General features: G+C 43.0%; 1 protein-coding gene across 3 annotated transcripts in view; it reads right to left on the bottom strand.

Annotated features, from left to right (window-relative positions):
- Window positions 1-23,862, bottom strand: part of MSRB3 (methionine sulfoxide reductase B3) — an 84,582-nt gene that overhangs the window by 5,215 nt on the left and 55,505 nt on the right. For all 3 annotated transcript variants that reach the window (XM_040552591.1, XM_040552599.1, XM_040552603.1), the window contains one exon: window positions 2,028-2,125. In XM_040552591.1, coding sequence (XP_040408525.1) covers window positions 2,028-2,125 — 98 coding nt within the window. The remainder of the gene's footprint in view (window positions 1-2,027; window positions 2,126-23,862) is intronic.

Here is a 23,862-nt window from a genome sequence, read left to right as displayed (position 1 = left end):
AGAGAGAGAGATGCAACCACTTTTACATTATTCCTCAAATGCATTAGCAATTAACTTCCACCTGCCACTAAGCATTTTACCTTTTAAATACATCCCAGGTAATGTGTTTCCAAAAAGATGTAAAAGTAATTTCTAGGATAAGCCCATAGATGTCTTTTCTTTATATCATGGCAGTTTTCCCCCTTTGTTTGCTTTCTATAATGCAGAAGATTAAAAGAGAGGTTTTTTACTCTCTCAGACAGGTGGAAGGACTTTTAAAGAAAAGCAGCTACTTTTTCATCTGCAAAAGATTAATAAGGCTTTGGGTGTGGGAGAGGGTACCTCCCTCCAGTTTTACTAAGGCCTGCCATATCAATCCCCGTGCATTTCCAAGCTGCAGTAAAATTGTGAGTTTTTTTTTTTTTTTTTTTTTTTGCAGCTGCATGTGCAATTCACATTCTTAGGGCTCCATGGAAGGGAGGAAATGGTTTTGTTATGGATACACAATGTGGTGGTATTAACCGTGCTGAGCGGTGGCTGCAAAGATGTTCACCACTCCTCGAGCTATTTTCCTGTGTGACTCGATCATCTGTGGCGTTATTGCACCAGGAAGCCAGCATAACTGCTCGGAAGTTGCCAATGGATTATATAGCAACTTTGGTTGTATTCTTTTCTTAATGCTGTAAATTCAGTTTTTGGTTTTGATCCAAGTTTATGGTGTCTGTATGTGCCTGCTGCTAATACTACGGGTCTCAGGTCTGCTAGTGCTGTTTTGTTTGGCAACAGGTAAATGGCACTCCCAGATTCCTTGTCCTGACCACAGGCTGCCTTGGGTTCGCTCTGGTGAATTGAGGAGCTGTGGCCGTCTCTTGGAGGGCATCAGCAGATACAGGCTCAGCAGGTTGGTAGCACACTTGTTTCAGCACTGTTCATCCCTGCTAAGCAGAGGTGAAGAAAGTGGGTTACATTTTGTGTTATTCCAGTAATCACTGGTGAAGCGAGAGATTCCCAGCCTGTGGGAATTTAGGGAAATGGATGTTCCAAAAAAAGTGTTAAATGGATCTTCATTCTCTTCAAGAATACCCTAAATATAAAAACTACAGAATTACATAGTACACGAGATACTAGCAGACATGGTGTACTGGGCCAGACCCTCTACCTAGACCGAAGTGAGTGGATTCTCCATAAAGATGATGTTGCTCCTTTTCAGGAAGCTTCTTAACTCACTCTAAGCATTTATATACAAGGACTGATTGGCAAGTAAGGATGCGTAGCATCAGTGCCAAAATCAGTTATCCCACCACCAGTGCTGTCTGGGAAGAGAACAGCGGATTCTCATGGCCCAGCTGAAGCTACTGCTTCTCTTAGAGGAATGTGAGCATGTGGAGCTAAAGGGCTGCAAGCCGCTGGGTACATCTGCCAAATGCCAGAGCAGCAGCTTCTCCCTCTGCTAGGTATTGACCACGCCATACCCTTCATGGAGAGGAAGGCAGCACAAAGGGTGGGAGCAAGTAGAATGAGACAGATAACGGAAAAATTGGGCATGATTTGAATGACTACTGACTTCATTATTACGGCAGACAGGATTGTTTGAGGCAGCTGTGAAGACTGAGCTGGGAATGAGCGCTGGGAATGAGTTAGCACTGCTGCGTGGTAATGCACAGTGATGGAATCAGCACACAGGCAGGCGCTCTGCTGCTTCCAGCTCCCATCTCAGCTGCTCACATGTGCAGTCGGTCGGCCAGGCGCAGGAGTTCCTTTGAAGGGACCCTTTTCAGGAAGACAATTTCTTTAGACTCAGCGCCGAGCCTGGCCATTTACATCTGCTCTGTTAAATCTCACCCGAGACAAGGACGCGAATTCCAACGAGCCCTTTGTGCCTTTGGCTCGTTCCACCCAGCTGTTATACCTAGGACCCATTGTGCTCTCTTACAATGATTGCTATTTAATGGAACTGAAAGGTTTGCAAATCTGAGGGAAGTACAGCGCTCTGTAATGATTTTTGCAGCCTTTGCCATCAGAACGGTCTTTGTGTGCTATAAACTAACCTGACTGCAGGATATTTCAATCCGATGCATCCCATAGGAGAAATCATCAGTGAGAGTAATTGCATCGGGGCTGATCACATCATAGAAGGAAGGCCAACCTGGAAAAGAGGAACAAGATAAGTAAGAAAAGGTGTCTTTGTGGCAGATGGCTCTGTAAAAAGCAGAGACAGAAACACACTTTGAAAACTGTTTATTTCACTCCAGAGCTCCCGAGTCAGAAATAACTGAAATGGACATTTTGGATCATAAATCACTTAGGTATGTTGGAACATTTTCCCCCAAATACAAAGTCCTTTACTAAGCTGCCACTAGCTGCCCATCTTCCATCTCAACAGAGACTCCTGCACACCTCTGCCACCTATCAGCCAGTAATGGCCACCTATCAGCTTCTACTCTTCAATGCTTCCTTGCCAGGTATCCCCCTCTCCACAACACCAGCACAAAGCAGCTACCCCATTAGACACCCATTACACGGCTGGAACTTTTCAGCCACCCCTCAAAAAAATCACATCATAGGCTCCGTTTCCTGAAGCTGGGTTCCCACATAAGAACCTGATAGGCCTTAAGGTCGTGTCAACATCTACCAGTGCCCATCCAAAATCCCACCAGATATCTGTCCCTCTCGGCCAGTCTCTTGCCAAATATTGCAACATGCAGAGATAACTCTTGCTCTCTGTGTATTACACACATGCCCACGCAGAGAGAACTTCCTCGTTTGTTCCCCTAATATCTGCTAAGCATTTGCTACAGATGATTTCATAAAATGACTTGCAATAAGCTATAACAAACACAGCAGCAGCTGTGAATCACTGCATGCAGATGAGTAAAGGATGTACGCAGCTTTCCATAAGTAACAGGAGTAAAAGTTCCTATTCAGTAAAAGGAGGTGTGGAAGCCATCAAGTTTTCTGAATGCGGGTAAGGAAAGTGTGTAAACTGGAATAAAAAATAGCATATGTCTTCATTTGTATCGTAAGCCATTAAATGGTGAAGAACACTTATTAGGATGCAAGCATAGCAGACATAAATGTTTAAGAGATGCTCAGAAGTGCATTTCTCTCTGTACACAAATAGTAGCACTCCTAAGCCTGCAACGTGAATGCACTGCAGGTCCCAAGTCCTATGCTCCTAAGGAACCTACTGGCATCACAAGTGTTTCCCCCTCCAAAACTCACTGCAGAAGCAGTCATTTCCTTCCCCCCAAAATACTGCAAATGTAAGAGACAGCAGATGGACTGAAGTGCAAGAACTCTGAATGGGGAAGATATCCCACAAGACAGGAACCCAAAACAGTGCAGAAATGACAATCAAAAAAAAAGTTTTAAGTTCTTCCCCTCATGCAAAATATCCCTGCCAAACAAATACCTTCACAAACAGAAAAGGAAGAAACATAAGACAAGTTTTGCAGAAGAGGTTATCCCGTTGACAGAAAAATTGATGTCTCCTAATTGGTGGCACACCTCCAACATCATTCATCATCTCAGCTGGGCCTCTGTCTAATGAAAATCAAGGCCTTACACAGAGCTGGTCAGAAACTTTTTGATGAAGCACTTTAGTTATTGCAATTTAAATATCTCGCAAGCCAGGCATATCTACTTCTCAGTTTGTGTGACGGCAGAGGATTTCCAAAGACGGACCTGCTTGGAGCAACCAGCTATCTCACCGTGTAAAAGCGTTTGGAGGAGGAACACTGCAGTGCTGCAGAAATTCTCGGAGGCAACCCTCCCTCCTCCATAATAGCAGTAAGGGGGAAGCTTCAAAGGCTGCTGCACAGAGATTGAAGCAATCTGTGTCTTGCTGAGAAAATTATCTTGTGAGAAGGGTTTGGAGGAGATGTGTTTATGTCAGCTTTGACATTAAAGAAAGACCATCTATCCCCCTTTCTCCAGACTTTTCCTTTTGGTCTTCCCATTCAGCACAGAAAAAAATTATTTGCTTTGGATGCATTCCATGCGCTTTTAAAAAGTGAAGTCATCTGAAACCTATATAAACAGTCAAGCTCCTCCTAAAGTAGCCTTTGTACCCAACAGGAGTGACTTCAGCTTCCTTCTACACATGCACATGTTCCAGAGGCTCCGCCATTGCCACATGTTCCCCAAGACAGGGACTAGGAAACAGCCTGTGCCTCCACAGGGCAAATTTCCAATTCTCAGCTATGCCATCTCTTCCGGAGTACCATCACAGACCAGGCAACAGCATTTCTGTGCCCAACCAACAAGTCCATGAGGGTTGACTGAAACCTGATCAAACCTGCAACAGAGAAGCTCCTGAAGGGCCCTGTGAAAGACACAGTCAGTCAGCCCTGAGGGGATGACAAGTGAACTGCTCCTTGTGCTGATGAGCCAGAATCACCAGGAAAACCAGTCCCCCTCTGCTGTCTCATTTCCCCCCCTTCAGAGTTAAAGTGGAAAACCCATTTGATAGTTTGCTAAGCCTTCTCTGGCCCTTTTCTCTGCTTTAAGAGCTGCCAGGAACAAGCTGTAGAAGCAGTCTGCTCGCCTGCACATTAGGCAACTCCCAGTGATGTTGGAAAACCAACTAGACCCCTGTGGGTTCTTCATATGATCTTTCCTTCTTCCTAAGCGGTGGATGACCCAGCAGTGTCCCCACTTTGCAAGCCCCTGGCTACTTTTCCTGCCTCTCACGGCTGCTGCTCAGCCACTCCTTTCCTTCCGAGCGCCTGTTCCTTCTTGCCCAAAGGCTGCAAAATGGCTGATTCACCCTGTATTTTAGATTGCTGTCGGCTGTGCCCTAATGCTTTGGCCTGCCTTTGAAGCTACCTGGCAGGGCATGCTTCAACGGTGAACTAGGACTGGGGGGAAGAAGACCATTTAGGAGCTCTTCTGCTTCTACTGAAAGAAAGAGTAATCCCTGGTGCTGTACAGACTGAGCTCTGGAGAAGGCCCTTAAAAATGGCAGTGCTTAGACCCAAACCTCCACAGGTTGCGGCAATACAAAATAAGAGCCTGTCGTGTTTGTGCTCACTCTAGTGACCCTTTATATGGGAATCGGACCACTATGTCCTATGGGCCAATTCCTGCTATGTTAATAAGACAGACACACAGGTGAACAGTTATTCAGATCAATAGCAGGTATCCTTTCGTAGACCTAAAATAAAGGAATGACATTTTCTTCTCTCAAGCACCAAAGTGAAAGGCATGGTGGAAACTGAACATCACTGACAGATCTTTTCCACTCGATCCTGCAGGAGTAATAGAAGGGATCTCGTGCTGCGGGGCATCACACATACCACGTGCATCTCCTTCTGCAACCGAAATGCTGAAGCTGGGGCAATGCCCGAGTAAGAAAGCTACAGCAAACGGTGTGCCTACCATCCGGCCTCTTTTGTGCTCTCCTGGTAGAGAAATGAAGCCCCAGCTGGAGTAGGTCATCTCATCCATGTTAACACGGGGAATTCTAAAGCACCTTTATCCTATGGGCTACTCCAGGACTGTTTCGTGGGACAATGCTGACCTCATGCAAAAAAGAAAGACGTTTTGTTCCTGTAAACATTTGGAACAGTCTAGCTGTTGATTGATTGATCAACTTTAGAAGCATCTCAATCATCCTTCCAATTTCACACACATTTTGTTGTACTTAGACCTCCAACTTCCTAATAAATGGATGCAAGCAGTTAGACATCTAACTGTTAAAATATGAGCCTATAATTATTTGCAGAAGCAAAACGGCAGGCTGCTTTTGAAAATCGGCCCTGCTAGGCCATTTTTCCCCCTCTCGTGAACTAATATTCCTTTTGACATTTTTTTTTGAACAGCACAATTGCAATCCCAAAGCATCTAATGCTCTGACATTATTCCCATTTCATACACCTGCCGAATGGGGACCTCCAGAGTCTTTTAATAACTGTGATGTCTGTAGTTATGTTTTTCATTTTGGAACCCAAAGAGACTAAGTTCAACCTGCATTTTATCATTCTTTGCCGTAATTATTCCAAGCATTTACTTCAATGAGTTATTTACAGATGGAGAAGTAGGGGGAGATGGAAGATGTTAGAACTACCAAATGACACCAGATGGAAAAGAGGACCTTGACCTGAAAAATACCTTGGTTCTCTGATGTGCTGTATTTTTAGAATTCTGATTCCCTTTTAACCTAATGCGGATTAATGAAAACCCAAAGGCTTTTTAAGGTAGAGGTACATCATTTATCTTCACTGAGAAAGCTATGTCTGTGTAAAAACATAAGGATATAGGATTAAAAAAGGTAATAAAGCTTCTGCTTTGAAACTGCTGTAAAGCTGAAGGGCCTTCACTTTCTTCTTTCTCACAGGTTTATTGAAACCGAATCTAAAAGACACAGGCATCCACAGCTGTAACTTCTCACTTACAAGTTTAATGCGGAACTACAAAGTGACATATTCCTGTTATGTACCATGCCTGTGCAAATGCAGGGCATTTTTTTTGCCTAACCTGCTGGGTTATTTTTCGTAATATCTCCACAATGATGAACGCATAACAAATATTCTTAGTTACAAATATTCTACCATCAGGTAACACTACTTTCAGTGGAGGTCCAGCTGTAGCTAGAAACAGACTGAGGCACAGAAACATTGGTGTTCACCAGCAAATGGCTGGACATGAGATATGTAATTCACTGGAAAGAACACAACTGGTCCTTTCCAGCATCATCCAGGCTTAAGACAAATGACATGGTATTGTTTTTCGGCAGAACATGTGGAGCGCTGCAGTGATAGCTAGGTAGGGAAGCAGCCAAAGACAAAAAGCAGCTTAATTTTGGAAACAAAAATAAGGATAAGGGTCCTCTCTAACACACTGTCTCTAATAGAAAAGTTGGGCTACCACAACAGGTAAACAGAACGCTGTGCAAAGGGAATTTTATAAAACAGCTGAATTCCTAGCAACAGCTTTTATCAGATAATCATAATCTGTTTGTTTTGTGTGTCTGTTTCTTTATGTTTCTCACTTGGGAAAGAAAAAAATGGGAACCATAAATAAAGGTGGTGTTTGTTTTCATCCACGACTGCACTCTGAGCATCAAAACAACTTTCTGTGAAACAGCATATGCAATCCAGATTTATTCCTTTGTTAGTGGGAGAAGGTTATATTTGTTTAAAGTGATTGTTAAGAGAGATCTGACACTTAACATCTAGAATTTCACTTGACATCTGAATTTTTCAGAACGAGAGTGACCCTGAAATCTCTTGAACAATGAAAGCATGGGGCCTGTTCACTTCAGCAATTAATAACTGTATCACGATACGGCTACTGCCGTAACTGCTTCCTTAGTCCTTTCACTGTGCTCTAAAATACTGCTAAATACAAACTGACTGTTTTAGAGGCTTCCTCTAAAACACTTTTGACATCTCCAGCATCTGGGCTGCTGTTAAAATCAACAGGTAGGCAGGAGCTGGGATCTTCCTCAAGTCTTCTTACAAAGATTGAGTTACTAATGGTTTCTTTCTTGGTTCAGGTTCAACAAAACTACTGAACCTAACTCACTTCCTCCCAAAGGATGGTTTTCTCCCCTCATCTGAACAGTGTCTCTTGTTACTTTAAATCACGGCTAATGTTTTTAAAAATATATCTTACACATAAGTCAGTTGTAGATCTTCAGCATCAAAGGAACCAAACAGAATCATGTGAAGCGGTGTAACCTTAAGCTATAATTTTAAAATGCCAGTAAGAAATGTCTCAAATACTTTTCAAAATTTACTGTTGACCTAGTAACCTCAGTCCAAAACATTCAACTTCCAATACATGTTTTTATTTTCCTTCCAAAAGCAGTATTGGTAAAACAAATGTACGCATCGAGAAGTATCTTGCAATCTGTATACTTATGAGGTATCTGCACAATTCACTAAAATAACAGAAGCTTTCATGCAGGGTGAGTAAATTAGAGTAATAGTGGAGATGGCAAAACTTCCAATGGAAGTGATTTGACAAAAATCTGAATACTAATGCAATGTATTCACAAAGAAAGGGGAAAAAAAGCCCCAGTAAATGCAGCCCTGTAATAACCAGCATCCGGCACTGAAACAAGCAGCAGTCGCAGATGAAGTACATATTTGAAAAATTTGTCATGGGGTGTTTCAAGTGATCAACATCCACAATTTGTTTTAGACCTGTCGAAATATTTTCCTATCACATGCATGTCTGGGAAACAAAGTTTGTAAAGAACAGCCAGAACTCGGTTATATATTAAAACTACAACTGCAGAGACGGAATTCTGACAGAAAATTGTTTTTAACTCCAAAAATAAAAAAATGCAGCTTGTATTTTCTTCCTTTTGGAATTCTATTCCTCCTGCTGAGCAACACGCCCATGTCAGTGAGCGCTATAGCAGACAAACACCCTCCTCATTACCGCTGGACAAACAGGCTCTCAGTGCAGTTGTAAAGCTCTGAAACAAGGGGAAGAGTTACTGCACTGATTAAAAACAAACAAACAAACAAAAAAGACAAAGGTCCCCTTTTTTCTGTTTACTTTAGATATTGAATGAGATGTCTTGGAAAGGGAACTTGGTCACAAGTAACTAAGGAAGGACAGAATATTCTTGGCCATCAAGGAAATCTTTTGTCACGATTTGGGCCGAGACGGGGGCAGCTAGCAGATGGCAAGGTCTGCCCAAGACGCACAAAGCTGAGTAACAACCGCAGGGTGGAAGTGCAGCCACAAACCACTGCATCTCCTGCAAGGGAATTTAGTCATGGGACAAAAAAAGTGGGGTAGGGCTCCTTCTGATGCCACCATGATGCAGTGGAGAACAAACCCCTCCTCTTTGCCCTATATTACAGTTTACCAACATTAGTCCCTAAAGTAGTCCAGGACAGGGGTTTTGTCCCAGTGCAGGAACATCTCCTCACGAGCTGCAGGAACATCAAATGCCACGAGGAACCTGGCCTCAAAGCCTTCCTTCACCTGGGGAGCACAGGAGCTGCTCCCTGCAGAGACTCCTCAGCTACAAGTGCCACCTTGCACCCAGTACCCGGGGTACTTTTACTATGCCCTCTGCCTAGTGCTCGGTCTGTTCAACACATGCTTGAATACTGCACGGTCTTGGGCAAAAGGATGCAACGGCAACAAGCAGGAGAGAAAATCCCAAAAGAAGAAAAAAGGAATGATTTGTGGGGTTAGATTGTTTGGAGTTAGTGTTGGTTTGGAGGGAGGTTTAAATCTTTTTAACAACCTCTTATGCAAACAAAAGGAGGTAGGCAGTAATGTTGACTAGAAAATAAAGACCTTTCTTCACAGAAAAGCCTGACAAAAACAATATACATGTGCACGCACACCCCCACACACCCTTTTTCTTTTAAGTTCTCTGTGGAAAACTTCAGCTGTACTTTGAAAACTTCTGAAAACCGAAACTATTGAAATGGAAAAGTTCATATTTCAGATGATAATGTTCACCTTCTGTTTTGCTTTCTGTTACGGTTTCTAAAGCAAAGCATGCCCTTTCTGCTAAACCCCGTATTTTCTTTCAAGAAAGATTTCAAAGGAAAACTTTTCACAGCCATTCTATGTGGCCGGTGACACAGTCCAAGGAAAGAAACAGCCTGGCAAACCGCTTTAAAAAGATGTCATGAGGAGCTGCTCTCTTTAATACTCTGCTGTGGGAAACACAGCGTGCCTGTGGAACCACTTGAGGACTGACAAGCACTCGCACGCTGCTCCAGCTCCACACAGGTCTCTCCATGCTATTCCTTATGTGACTGCATCCTTGATCTTCTTTTTTCTTCTGGATTAACCTTCTGATGTTTTTGACTTGAATAAAGAAATGAAATAAAACAAATGCACTGTACACAAACCTCTCAAGATATGGAAGTCATTTCCAACCTAAGCTAAGAGCACTTGTAATTAGGTACAGCACAAACCGTCACAGTGGAAGTCAATTATACTCACTACATGTTTTTACAAACAAATAATATCGGTTTATAAACATCCAGCTCACTTCAGGGTCTTGTTTTCTCTTACGCTATTCTAAGAAAAGATATACCTAAAAAGGAATAATTGGCTTGGAAAAGAAATCTGGTGCAACAAGCAAGAGGAGAAATAAGAGAAGATTTAGAGAGAATCAGCAAAAAGGAAATGGGCCAGTGCACAGGAGGAGATTGGAGAGAGGCAAGAAGCTAGGAGTGGGAAGGCAGTCTTTGAGTAGATGCATTCAAATATCTCAAGGAAAACACTGTACTCAGGAGAATTTCTTCTGGGGATTGCCATTATGCAGTGCCTCCTACAGCACTAGGCTAGCTGTCCTGTAATATATGTTGTCAGCCACTGGACACTTTTGGGATGCTCTCTTCTGTAATACTGAGTGGCACTCTGAATTTCTGCCTCCGTGGGCTCATCTTTCTCTCTCCCACAACTCAGGTGGAGCAGAAGCCCCAGCTCAGACCCACCCATGGCTCATGCACAGACCAGCATGGGGTGCCCGTGCTCAGGATGCCCAGCACAGCCCCAGGTTATACGGGGCCAGATTGTATGGCATGTGTTAGGACCACTGGCCTCACGCAGTAACTCACATCTGGTAACGTGGGTCAGCTGTCAGGCATATCTGATGCTCGGACCCTTCCAACGGCGTAAGTGGCTATCTCCCAGGTGAAAACACTGGAGCTAAAAGTTATCGTCTACAGGCTTCTGAGACTCTGCTGATCCAAATTTGTTCCACAGTCTCCCAGTTACCATTCGTCAAGCTTTAAAATGACACAGGCTTGCCCATAAGCATTTGTTCCTTTCAGGTAAAACTGTACGCTTGCAATTAAGTTTTGCCCAGAAAAACCTTGTATGAGAAAAATCTGGACGTATCTGTGTTAAATTAGCATCAGCTGATTTGTGGTGCCAGTGGCTGCCTTATATCACTACACGCATTTGTGCCCCGTGTGCCGACTCAACAAGATCTTGATATGAGGGAAATAAGGAGCTCCTGTTCCTACAGGGCTCACAAAAACCCTCAGCCACACCTGGATTAGCTCTAAGGAAGACTGGCCTCATGTGTCCAAAAGCAAAAAGGACAAGAGCTTTGTTTCAGCTGCAATGAGATATACGCTGTTATCCCGGAAAGGAAGAGAGGAAGCAGCGGAAAGGAAACGCGCGCAGCCCATCATTTTTTTGAGGAAAAAGATGATGTGTAACAGCCGGCGAAGACGTCCCTGCCGCTCCCCCTATTTCCATCTGCCTCAGAAAGGCCTGTTTGTGCCAAAGGTCAGACGAGACCACGGAAAAATATCCCACCAACTCCGGGTCCCGGGCGCGGAGCAGAGGAACTGCGGAAAGCCGCAGCCTCCGACCTGCCCGGCTCCGCTCTCGGCATCCCCTACACCGAGGGCCCCGGGCCGGGACAGGAGCCTCGGGCCGGGACAGGAGCCTCGGGCCGGGAGAAGGCCGCGGCCCGCCGGGGAGGCTCCGGGGGAGCTGCCGGGGAGGCTGGATGGAGCCTGTCGGGGCCCGGCGGAGTCCGCCTGGCGGTGACACGGGGCCCGCGGCGGCAGGGGACAGCTCATTGCCGTGTTCTTGTCTCCACCTGCTGATGCTCCCCGTAAACAGACCCGCCGAAACTCGGCCCACAGGCACGGGAGGTCGGTCGGAAACCTGCCCGTCAGCTCCGCTTACAGGCAAACGCCACAGCTTGGGAGAGGAGGGCGGATGGAAAGGCTGCAAAAATAGAACAATAGGACTTGACCAATTTTTTTTTTTTTTCTGCTTTTTAAACCAAACTTGCAGAAACAGTGCCATTCTGCCGTCTGGCTCCCCTCCTTGTTACTTATATTTGGGTATGCTCCTATACAGCGTATAGCTGATGATTGCACGGCACTGGGTTTGTCCCTTTCCTGCTCTTAAAACCTCTTTATAATCTTACACAGAGTAATCTTACACAACTGCTTATTTGGGATCTCAGAGTGAAGAATACAGTAACCTGTTAGCCATAACAGATTTTTCCCTCTGAAGCACGGACCCTGCACTTACTAAGAAATGCCAGAATAATTATTTTGAGGTACTGACTGTTCAAAATTTGAGGCCAGGCCCCTCACCGCCTTGTTGCACAATGACTGTCCTGTTACGAGTCTCTGCCAACCAGCAGACGAACGATGGGTCTGCACTGTTTGCCAGGCCGGGCACCTGGACCTCTGTGGTCTGCATTAAACCAAGAATTACCATGGCAGGAGAGGCTCCAACAGGAGCAAGAGCTCTTTCTCTTCCCTCTCCAGTCCTGTGCTGCTACACCCACAGCCCGAAGTGGCGGGGATTCCTTGCATCTTTCACCTTGCCAAATAAATCTGAACTCACAGTCAAACCTCATTTGGGTTCCCACCTCAGCCCCTCTTGTTCAAAGACATTCAAACGTACCACCGAGCTCTGATAACAAACGGCAGCTAACCACCGTCATTTTACTCACAGGAAAACTTACTAGGGAAACAAACACGGACGAAGCTCTTGTGTAAGCAGGCTAGTGTGCGCTCTAATCACTCTATAAATTTCTGGAACTCACTTGTCAAAAAGCATCATCTTCAACTCACTGAACCTTTCAAAAAAAGAACACACCAGGGCTCTGGAATTCCAGCCTAACCTGGCTTTCACCCTCTTTAGAAAGGACTAAAAAAAGACAGGGAAGGGATATACAAAGGCATTTCTCATCAACTGCTAAATGGTCCAATATACTCGTAACCTTAGCTCTCTGCTTTATAGCAAGTGAGTGATGAAAACCTGATGGGACAGGCTTGCAAGCTACACTCTAACACTGAGCCACTGGGGTGCATTTTCAGAATTGGACAAAAATATCCTTAAGTGGACAACTGGAAAGGGCATGGGCAGCCAGGGGAAATACTGTCAGGAGAGGAAGAGTTTAAAAAGGCTAAGAAAATCTCTGATTAAAATTTTATGAGGTAAAGTCCTGGCATGGATCAGTTTTCTTGAAAAGCAGAAATCAGTCTCTGAGCTGGCTCCTCAGACACTATTTGGAGACCTCAAAAGCAGAGTCGTTTAGAAAGCAACTTCTTCAAGGAGTCCAACTAAAACTACAAAGACATAAAATTCCAGTCAGACACAGGAAATTCTTAGGGGAATACAAGAATTTTATGAGTCAGAAGATAAAAATCCCTCTGAATACCTAACAAAACTAACCTAATGAAGTAGTCACCGGTAAGGCAGTTTGATGAATCTGCATGTCGTGACAGACAAATTTAAACAAACAGGAAATTGAACAACCTGAATCTGTTTTCGTTTTCACTCCCTGTGCCCTGCTCCTTTTTTTCTTTATAGGTGCAAACCAAGCTGACAGCTGCAGAAGCTGCCAAGTGGGTCTGAGGGGACTATTTCATTTTAGATGAAGTCTCAATTTAAAATAAGCAAATTGCCTGTCTTCCTTTTGCAAAGCTGGGAAGTCATTTATTTCTGATTCATTATTTGGACTATTGTAGACCCTACCAGCCCCAGTGCAATCAAGTCCACCAATCATTGCAAAGGAATACAGGGAAAAAAGAAGCCCTTGATGTTAAGGTTATAACCTAAAATGCAGCTTCTTCCCTGACAAGCAGAAATGAGACTAAATGCTTCCAAGCAGGTATTTCACCCATGCTGGTAGCTAGAGGGTTCAGTCCTAAATGATAGGACTAGATTGGGTCCAGCTCGGTATTGGGGCACATACTTAGCTGTTTACATGGAAAAGTTCTCACTAGTTTCCAGAAAGATGCTCACATCCACGAGGACCTTGCCTTTAGGTGCAGATAATTTCAGGACCAGCTGTGTAAAGTAATATTAAACTGAACGCTACCTCCTCTCCATCAGGGAACCAGGCAGAGTCTAGACTCAAACCCAAAGTTTTACCTATGCATATTGCAGCATTGTGGAAGCTGCTTTAAAGGAGAGAAGAGCTTTTGCAGTTTATAACCCTTCTACTACAAATACACTCATTTTGGAAATAAATATCAGCAATTTGCACTTTGCACTGAGCATATCAGAATTCTTAAAACTATGCTGATTTTTCCTATTCTCACCATGTTGCTTCTAAACTAAAATTATGGTTGCATGAAAGCCCTTCTGTTACTTCAGATTTACTTCAGCTTGAAGGAAGTAAACCTATAGAGAAGCCAGAATTTTTTGTTTCTTTCGATGTTTTTTTGCTTGTTTGTTTTTGAATGTCTTCATTCCAGAATGGGAAAAAAATTCTTTAAACAAGTTTTCCGCCAAAACTCATCTTGCATTAATTAAAATGTTTCATTATACAAACTAATTCATTTTACTGGAACCTAAATACTTTAATTTTGATTTTTTTTCCTTCATTTTATATTTCATACTAAAAATTTCAGACAAAATGTTGTGCTAAAATAATTTTCAGATGAAAAATGAAATCTTCTTTCCAACAAGACAAACCACTGGTCTGTCACCTTTCATGGCCTAATGTGCTGCAGTAGACAGTATGTTAGGCACAGGCTGAACTGCCTGCAAACTACTTGTACATAAATTTAGGACACTGCTTAGTTTCCTATCTGAACTGCCCGTCTAGATCCTCCTATTTGGGGTTGATTCTGGACTCCACTTAAAATACTAATTGTTTATATTAAACAGACAAAAGAATGTGTGATGTATTTTAACTGTCAAAAGTGTTGTGAACAGCAGCAGCTGGAAGAAGAATGTTTAAGTCCCTTTGCTACCCTCAAGCCTTTTACAAGCCTGTATCAGCAGCTACATCTTCCTCTTGCAGGCAAGAAAAACAGGGTATAAAGGGGTAGCAAAGGGGTAGCGCAGCAAATCTGCCTCTACAGAAAAAACAAGAGGGGTATACAAAAGCACGGTCATTATTAGGTCAAAATAGAGCATCACTAAAACTCCACTGATGCTGATGTGAAAGCTGTGCACATTTGTGCAGAGCACAGCTCACACTTGATGGCTCCTCTCTTGTGCTGGTTTGCTCACACTTAGCTTATGCCAGAGACGTAATACAGGCAGCGATGGGAGATATCACTTGAACCACTCACTCGCTGTATGGTACCCCTAAAAAAGGAATCTTGATACTATCAGTTATGGCAATACTCTTAAATCTTCTGGACACGGGGTCAGCAGCATGTGTGGGGCCATCAGTAAGGAGAGGTTTCCTCCCCTTGACACTTCATTCCCGCAGGGCATCTCAGACCCATGCTCAGGACGCCTTCCCCAGCATTATGATTGTTGCATAAGCTTGTGCTAGGGCCAGTGGGGCCCAAAACAAAGCAGAAGTGTTGTTACTGACAAGATATTAATAAAAGCTTTTCTAAGTAACAGGATCAAGTTATTTTCAATATTTATAAAAACATTCTAAACTGCTGCAGTGCAGGTTTTCCTGCTATGTGGTTTGGTGTCTTTTTTTTTTTTTTCTCAATGCCACATTTACAGAATAGATTTGGCACGTTCAGGGAAGGAACACCTCTTTTGTTGATCCCATCAGTCTTCTACTTGTCCAATTGCCACTGGTGTATTAGTAGAAAAAATAGCCCTGGTGTAGGTGTAAAATAACGCTCTGCATTCAGAGACAGCACAGTACTTCATTTCACTTTAATACTTACTTCAAAAGTAAACTCGGCTGAAACCTTGCATAAATAGCGCCGAACGAATTTGCAGGTTATTCTGAGCTTACTGAAGCAAAGTTGCTTCACACCTCGTACATGCAATTGCTTATTTGGTTGCTTACCACCAAGACTTCTGCCGAGAGAGCCCTCGGATGGAGCGAGCGGGGAAGCAGAGGCATGGCTGGAAGAGGGATCGGTAACACACAGAGCTTAGCCAGCAGAAACACAGCCCATGCCAGCTGACGGTGAGCAAGACTAGCTAAGTTGAAAAGTAACAGCAGGTCAGGATTTTGATTCGATTTTAATTTGATTTAATGTTTTTTACACCCTATGTGTCCAACTTTTCGTTTTCCGCCTTTCCACTTTCTCCTTTTTGTTAGTTTTTCCTTACACTACAGGAAATATTTCTTTTCCTTTTCACTCAAAAAGGTAGCAAAGTGGGTTTCTGGGATTCCTCTTGGAGCTGTCTTTGCTTGGGAGTGTGAAGTCACAGGACCATAGCATCGATTAGATTAGATTTTGGATGGAGCTGTTCAGAGATTTAGTTCAGGTTTGAAAGGCAAGATTGTGATTCAAACCAAAGTCTTTCAGAGACTTCTGCCAGAGAAGGCAAAATAGAAAATCTTGATGAAGGGCTCAGTAGGAAATTTTCCATAAAAAGCATTTTAAACAAAAGAAACGTGAAATTCCGACTCTCTGAAAGCAAATGTTTTCATGGGGATGTCTCCCTTTGACCAAGGGTGCACTCAGCCCGCAGCAGCCAGTGACCTGCTGGCCGGGAAGTCCCAGGAGATGCAGCTCAGGGACACGCAGGATTCTGCTCTGATCAACTTCTAGTGTTTTGTACGCGAAGTGGAGAAGCTTTAGCAAGAACGACTTGGAGAAAGGTTTAAGACAGACAAAACAATCCAGTGGCTTCCTGCCCTTCTCTTGCCGCCACCTGCAGTTGCTTCGGTCCCACTGCTGCCTGACCACTCACTGGCTCTGTGCTTATATATATATATATATATAATTATATTTTTTTCTGGGCTAGCAAGCTGAAACAGTTAACTGAGAGACCAAACAACTGCTGAAGGCAATGCAAGGCAAAAGAATACAGGGCAAGGAGAGGAAGGGAAACACAAATTCAGTGCCTGTGACAGTAAGGTGTTGAATAGACTCAGCCGCCTCATTAAACCTTGCCTCAGGGGTGATGCTAAAGCACTACAGTGTTAAGCTCAGTGCAGTGTTCTGCCCAAGTTTCAGGGCTCACACGTGAACTGAGATGTCTCTCCTTCCAGCAAGAGCTCTAGGTACAACACCTCCTTGCCACTTTTGAAAGCTTTCTCTTCACCTGAGAAGCAAGCTCCCGGAGATGGTGAGAGGGCAGTGGTCTAGAAATGACCCCAATGTAGCTATAAAATTACTTGGTGCCATTTTTGGCCCCTCAGGTTACTCTTTGGTGACCCTGACTATGAGGCAGGGACTTGGCCATGTGCTCTGTGAATGATGGGACCCCCAGGCTGGTTTGCTTCTCAGCCTGTGGCATAAGACAAGGCACGCTCCTACTGTCTAAGCTTTCTCTGCCTTTCAGGTGTACGTGCAGGAAAGAGAACTGTCATAGCTCTGCGTGCTGACTTACTGTGATGTCCCTGACCGACAGAAACACTGCAGTCTGAATAAGGCAAACCTCCGTGTTCAGCACCAAAGATCTCCTCTATTGCAGCATTACAAAAGGCAAAGTATGTGAATTCAGAATTAATTTACTTATTATCTGGGATAATTCTTTCTTCAGAGAGCTGGGAGCAGAGGAAGCATTTTCCACAAAAGGGACTCAACTGCTTAAAAAAAAACAAAAATGTATTGCTCAAGAAAAGCTACAGTATGCCAGTTCCCAATATTGTCTTGATAACAACAAAATCTGACCTTTTGACACCAAGCTACCCCAATACTGATCCCACTCCATTCAATATAAGGTGGACCTTATTCAAATGCTACATAACCCCACACAAGCACGATGTCTGTTTGCTTAAGTTCTGAGCAGGCATTGCAACAATGGAGGTTGCAGGGATGGGGAAGGAATGGAAAGCACGAGTTGCTGGGCTTTCCCTCCTCTACCCTTCACATGTTCATCTGTTTTCAACCCAAACAGCACACATTCTCAGTGTGGAGCACTCTTAGGCTCAACAGAAAAGGTCTGCCTTCAGCTGGCTAAAACGGGACTGTTCTAGGTTCAAACCTCCACTGGAATTTAAGCAGCACCTAGTACCCCAAAAGGTTTGCAATCACCCAAAACACTTGGTGCCCTCACCCCCTTCTCAGCTCCCCAGAAAGCTGAGGCATACCAAAGGTTTTAAATGCTCATGCTGTAATTGTATCACTCCAGGTGTTCTCAATAGGATTCCTCCCTATAAAACAACTAAAGAGGTGAAATACAGTCCAAGTCTCTGCAGGAAAAGAACAGAGCCAAGAGCACAATCAGTTTCTGAAAAATGACTTGGTTCCCATGCCACAAGCAACAGTCCATAAAGCATCTCACGGAAAGCCCAAACACGCCCTGCAGCTTCTGGCTTTGGAGCAAGAACCGGAGGACCTGGGGACCTCAGATCCGCATTCCAAAATGGACCTTACAATGTACTTCCCTCCCTTGCAACAGCTTAATGACCTGCAAATTTTCAGCCCTGGCCATATCTGACATCAGTTTCAGAGCCCCACCTTCAACCAGATTAAAACATTTGTGTGTTCTGACATGAACCACGAGGGTGTTTCATTTGCACAGAAACCACCCTATTGATTTGGTGTATTTTTGGTGGGGGAGGACGGGATGGGGGAGGAAGGATTCCTACTCTGTTGTATTCAAAGCAAAATTTTCAATGTTGAACCTCTGTGCTTGTGTCCAGCACTGCCATCATGAGCTGTAACATTTCATGCTGTTACTCTTAAGTAAAATATTTTTGAGTCTGTACTCTAAGAAATGTTCTCTAAAATCCTTGCAAAATTAGGAATCATTTTCTAGGAAGATCTGAACCAAGTGGATCACCGTGTAGCGAGCTCTGTGTGCAGTGACTGATTGTCCCCATTGTTGGCATTCCCAGGGGTCACAAACGGGTTCAGCCACATTGTGCCAGGGCATCCCAAAAAAGAAAGGCCGTCACAGCCAGCTGATAGCGCCATCTAGGAAACCAACCTGTGGGTCGCAGTAATTAAGTATCCAATTAAAGGGGCCTGATTTTTGAGTGGATGGCAGATTTGGAAATTTGTTTTTAGTTTCTTTCTAAATCATAAAATTTCCTCGAACCATACCCTCTAGTGTTCTAGAAAACTTTCTATAAATTTCTCTAATTTCGTTAAAAAAAAAAAAATGTTGGCTGGAAAAACTGGAGTATTTGGAAAAAATTCAAATAGCTCAACTGTTTTCCACTTTTCATTTTTAAAGCATAGAATTCAAGCCTTTGTCTGAAACGTTCCCTTTCCAATATCAATTTATGTTTAAAAAAATCTGAGGGATATACAACCTGTTCCAGTTCAATACACTGAAAAAAAAAAAACTCCAAACCTTTTATTTCTGCTTGCCAATCTAAAGCAAACTATCCTGCACACACAAGTCCCTCACCTTGTTTCCAAGTACAGGTTTGATCCTCAAATAAAAAATCCAACTGTACAGCCTCTAACAGTGGCTACCACAGCCTCTGAGACTAACTTTAGCCACCTGTATTTGAACATTTTACCTCTCAATACAGTAAAAATATAGAGCAAAAACTATACATACATTCAAGTACGTATCTTGGGTGAGCAGGGCAAACAATTATTTTATTTGCAGCTTTATACTAGCATATCCTTCTGCTATCCCTGTGCTTAACAATCTACTTTCCTATGCCCATCACACAACATTAATTTTCTTTTTGTTTTTTTTTCTTCATTGATCTTTATTAGATCATTTAAATATTTGCATGGGCTTCAGCAAGTGTCAGTTGACTTCCTGAGAGTGGAGCGTTTTACTGTCTTCACTCTTGCTTTGAATGTTTTTAAGATACCTGCTATCATTGCTGTTAACTCTAATTCTCCATCATTCATTAGTTTTAAAACAGACTTGCACAAATAAACCATAATGTTGAATTAATGAGATATGGATAGGAAGTTTCTGTAAATATAGTCAGAATTAAAGATAGAATGTCTGCATAACTTAGATAATTTTTTCTTTACATTGCACTGAAGATGACACTGAATGCCCTTAGTTTATTAACCTTTATGCATTTGGAGAACACTCTACCTCATTCTTTCAGGTTCTTTAACAGACCACCTTTTTTTTTTAAGTATGAAGTAACAGACTCCTATCCAAAAGGTAAAGCAGAACTGCAGGCTGTAATATGTTTGATTACTTAGGTATTTTAATGTTATTGACTACATCCATCTGTGCAAGGTTTAAGCCTGGCACTGGCCAATACGGTTTATGAAAATTTCAAAAAAGTATGCAAGAACCACTGGCAAAGGAAGGAAAGAAATATACTGTTACTGCTTGTACAAATTATGAGAAACTCATTAAAGCTCAATCACTTGCGGATGAGTAAAAACATTCTCAGAGGCAAAGTGCCAGTGGAAATCTCATGAGTTTCAGCTTCTGAAGTTTCCCAATAACTCTCTTCACTGTGGGAAGGAGGACGGGGGGAGGGATGGACAAAGGCTCTGTATGGTTCACCCCTTTGGTGCTCTGATGAAGGAAGAGCAGATCAGCTTGGAGCCGAGGGCGTTTAGGTGAAGGTCCGTGTCCTCGCTCCCACACAGGGAAGCTGCCCTGCCATTGCAGGTGCCATGCTAGCAGGAACCCTAAGCGCGTGGAGACACGGGTCTGAGACACGGATTGTGCATCGCCTCCACAGGAGGTGGGGAGGTGGTCACGTACCCTCTCCATCCTCCCCAGAAAGAGGAGCCCAGGAGGGGCATGTCCCACAGGGAGCCTCCCCAGTGCATCCAACTTCCTGGCCAGGAGTAGGTCCTTTGGGCACTGACCTTCCTTGTGTGAGAAAGCAAAGGGGAACATAAAAACTTATGTATCATTAAAGAAATTACTTTTACAGAGACTAGAACAAGGGAGTTAAGATTACACTTCTGCTATGTCCATTTCTCTGGGTTTTTAGGAGTAGGACTTAATTTTTATACTGTCTATGCTGTGACGTCTGGAACCAAGGGAGTAAAAGTAGCTGCTGGCATAGGTTTCAACGGCGTGCCACTCCTCTACAGTAAAATGCAGCCCTGCTTAGCCAAAACACTACAACAACACGGGTCCAGGTATGCCTGACATATGCCATTGTGAGGGAAGAGCCTCAGGTGTGCAGAAAGTAAAGAAACCAGAACAAATTACCAAGAGAGCTCCTGAGATTCTCATCTCCAGCTACGGCAGTTCACTGGAGGAGCAATGGCCAACATGACTTCAGTTTGCCTCAGCCTAACACTGACAGTAATGCATGACCTGCTCTGTCAGTGCTCCTTCAGTCAGGGATTTCCCCCTATCCTTTAATGCAAGGAAGAGTGAGATTTCAGAGAAAACCTATTATCTTCCACTCGGCTTTTAAACTTGTTTCCAGAGCCCTCAACATAGTATTTTGTGCGGTATTTTTTTTTTACCTACTAGCACATTTTTTTCCGCCGCTCTTCAGTTTAAATATGTCTTCGTCAGTTTCCAGATAGTCCATCAGTGCTGACAGTCGATATTCCAAATCCCACCCTACTGCAAATCCGTATTCCTGGGACTCCATTTAAATCCCTTAAATATGGAGTGTATGGCACTCCATAGGGGGGGAAAAAAAATCACTGAGTCAAGGTGAGATAATAGTATGGAAGTGAGTATATGAGTACTTTCAAAAACCAGAAATCTTATGGACAAACATTTCTTCAAGGACAGTATAAACAGAGGAATTCTGTTCTCTTGACCACTGCTTTGAAATGCAACAGGCAGAAACAGAATACTTCTGTTTCTAAATTTTAATGTTTCAAAAAGACACTTTTCAGTTTTCACATCTGCATTTATTGTGTCACGCATCCTCAGCTTGGTTAAAATGTTTAGCATAGACTGCAAGACTTTGACTTGCTAAATGTTCATGAGTAGCAGCATAAAATCAGCAAAATCTCTGCCAAGTAAGCTTTTGCAAAATTTTACCTGCTTTCTACAGCATGCCAAAGACCAGCTTAATATTTGGGTCCTGACTGAAACTAAACATAATGTATTTACAACATTTTTGATTCATTCTCATTACCCTTAGGCAGTCTTTCTTTCAATTACATATTTCTCTTCCTGCCCAAGAATGCATGAACAGTGGTGAATAATGTATTTACAAAACATGTTTTGTCAGCTTTTACACATCTGACAATTCTTACTCCTAGTTCAGGAGAAGCAGAAGAAAATCACCGCAGTTCTCTGAGGTAACGATAACTGGAGACACATAAACAGATTTTTTTTTGAAGAACAAGAAAAGTAAAGGGAAATGAAAAGGAACACGAAGAGAAACGGAACTAAAATAATCACAAGTAAACTCATTCTGCCCATAAACACACTGTTCCCAAGCTGTGTGTACAGGTGGTTTGCTGACACACAGAAGAAGAACTTAAAACTAATTGGATTGTTCTCCTCTTAAGCTTATGAAATTTTTCTGCTACTCCTCCACAGCAGCAGCTGTGTGAAGTGACTGTGGATCTCACCAACTCAGCCCCAGCTCTCTGCACATCCCCTGACGATAATCTCTCCTAACCTTAACCATCAAAGTTAATGAGCAGGGATGGGCACTCACTCAGTGATTCAGCGCACCACCAGCCAGACTTCTCCAGCAGAAGGGATGAACCCCTCTGAGGTTCCTTATCTCTTCCTGCTAACTTTGGAGGAAGCTCACATGTCTATGTGAAGGTAGATGGTTACAGTTAGATAGGATGATCCCACTCTTCTTGATCTGATAATAGCTTGTATAAAATATGCTTCCAAATGAAATGCTGCTGTTTCTCCACAGACACACACAGATTGTGTGAAAGCTAGACTGAAAGATACCCTGAAAAGGATATTGTGTAAATAATGCAAGCACTTCAGCTGCTGCAGCTAGTAAAGAAGATCAGGTACCAGTGTTCAATCAGATGCCCAGTGGTTTATGCAGAACAACCAAATGCTGAGAATATGGATTTTATGACACTGGTAGACATGGTGTTTGGAGAAGGGCATACAGTTCTAGGATCATTCAGACACTTGGACCATGGCTGATGAAAAGGCTGGGACCCCTTGCTCTGTAAAGAGCAGTAGGAGGGAATGACAATGGTATATCAGAGAATGGCAACTCAGCCTCCCTCCCCGGATGGAAAGCAAGGCTGATCAGATCACAAGGAATGCAATGCTTTCCTTGCAGAAATACTTTCAGTCCTTGTAACTTAATTCACTGTCATCTGGCTTAAGACCTGATGGTGCTGTCCTTACTCGCGTAAAACTCAGTGCAAACTGTGTCTGACTTAAACTGGCAGCTTTAGGCTCCATTGGTGTTTTGACTTAGCACTTAATCCTAAGCAGATGGGTGTTCACATGTACAGTGGCAGTTGCAGTAGTATGACACAAACTTGTCTACCATTACATCTTAAATGCTGTGGTTGCCATTAAATTAAGTCAACAAAAGACAAATTAATGTTCTTTGCTTCATACTCAGATCAACACTGTAAAGATTTTAATGGTGATCGCTGAACATTCCAGTTTGATTAAAAGCAGCTTGCATTTTTCCTCTTACTTTTAGTACTATAAAACTTGAAATCAGTTTTGATAAGAGACCAAAATGTGAAATAGTAAAAGCCGACAGATCTTTTGTATGGTTTCTTACTGGTCATAAATTTACAACACTCTATCACTGAAAGAAAAACAAAACATTTTGATCCTCATTGATTCTTTTGCCATTAATCATTATTATTTGGCTAGTCTGTACAATCTAATGACATGAAATGGATAATTTTTTCAAATAACAGTTTTTTTCCTCTTTCAACTAATACTGTATGATATCATTCTCATCATCTTGTATAGAAAAGATGTTTTTTTTTTTTCCTCTCTGACAAACCCAGGGAGAAGAAACAAAAACAACCTCCGCCTCGTTCAAATTCATGACCCCATAAACCATGCTAATCAAAACAGAAGATGTGCAATTTTGGACAACATGTGTTCAGGCACAAAAGATACAGTGCTTAATGTGACACTGCCTAAAACCCAAAAAGGAAAATGCACTTTATGGTAGTGAGAAAAAAATGAGAAAAATAGTGCACACGTTGACTATAGCCATCCTGTCCTGTTAAATTCATCAAAAGCACCTCAGTGGTCCTCTCTGCCTGG

The sequence above is a fragment of the Cygnus olor genome, chromosome 1, assembly GCF_009769625.2.
Source record: "Cygnus olor isolate bCygOlo1 chromosome 1, bCygOlo1.pri.v2, whole genome shotgun sequence".
Taxonomy (NCBI): Eukaryota; Metazoa; Chordata; class Aves; order Anseriformes; family Anatidae; genus Cygnus; species Cygnus olor.
This window is presented reverse-complemented; position numbering and strand designations above follow the sequence as displayed.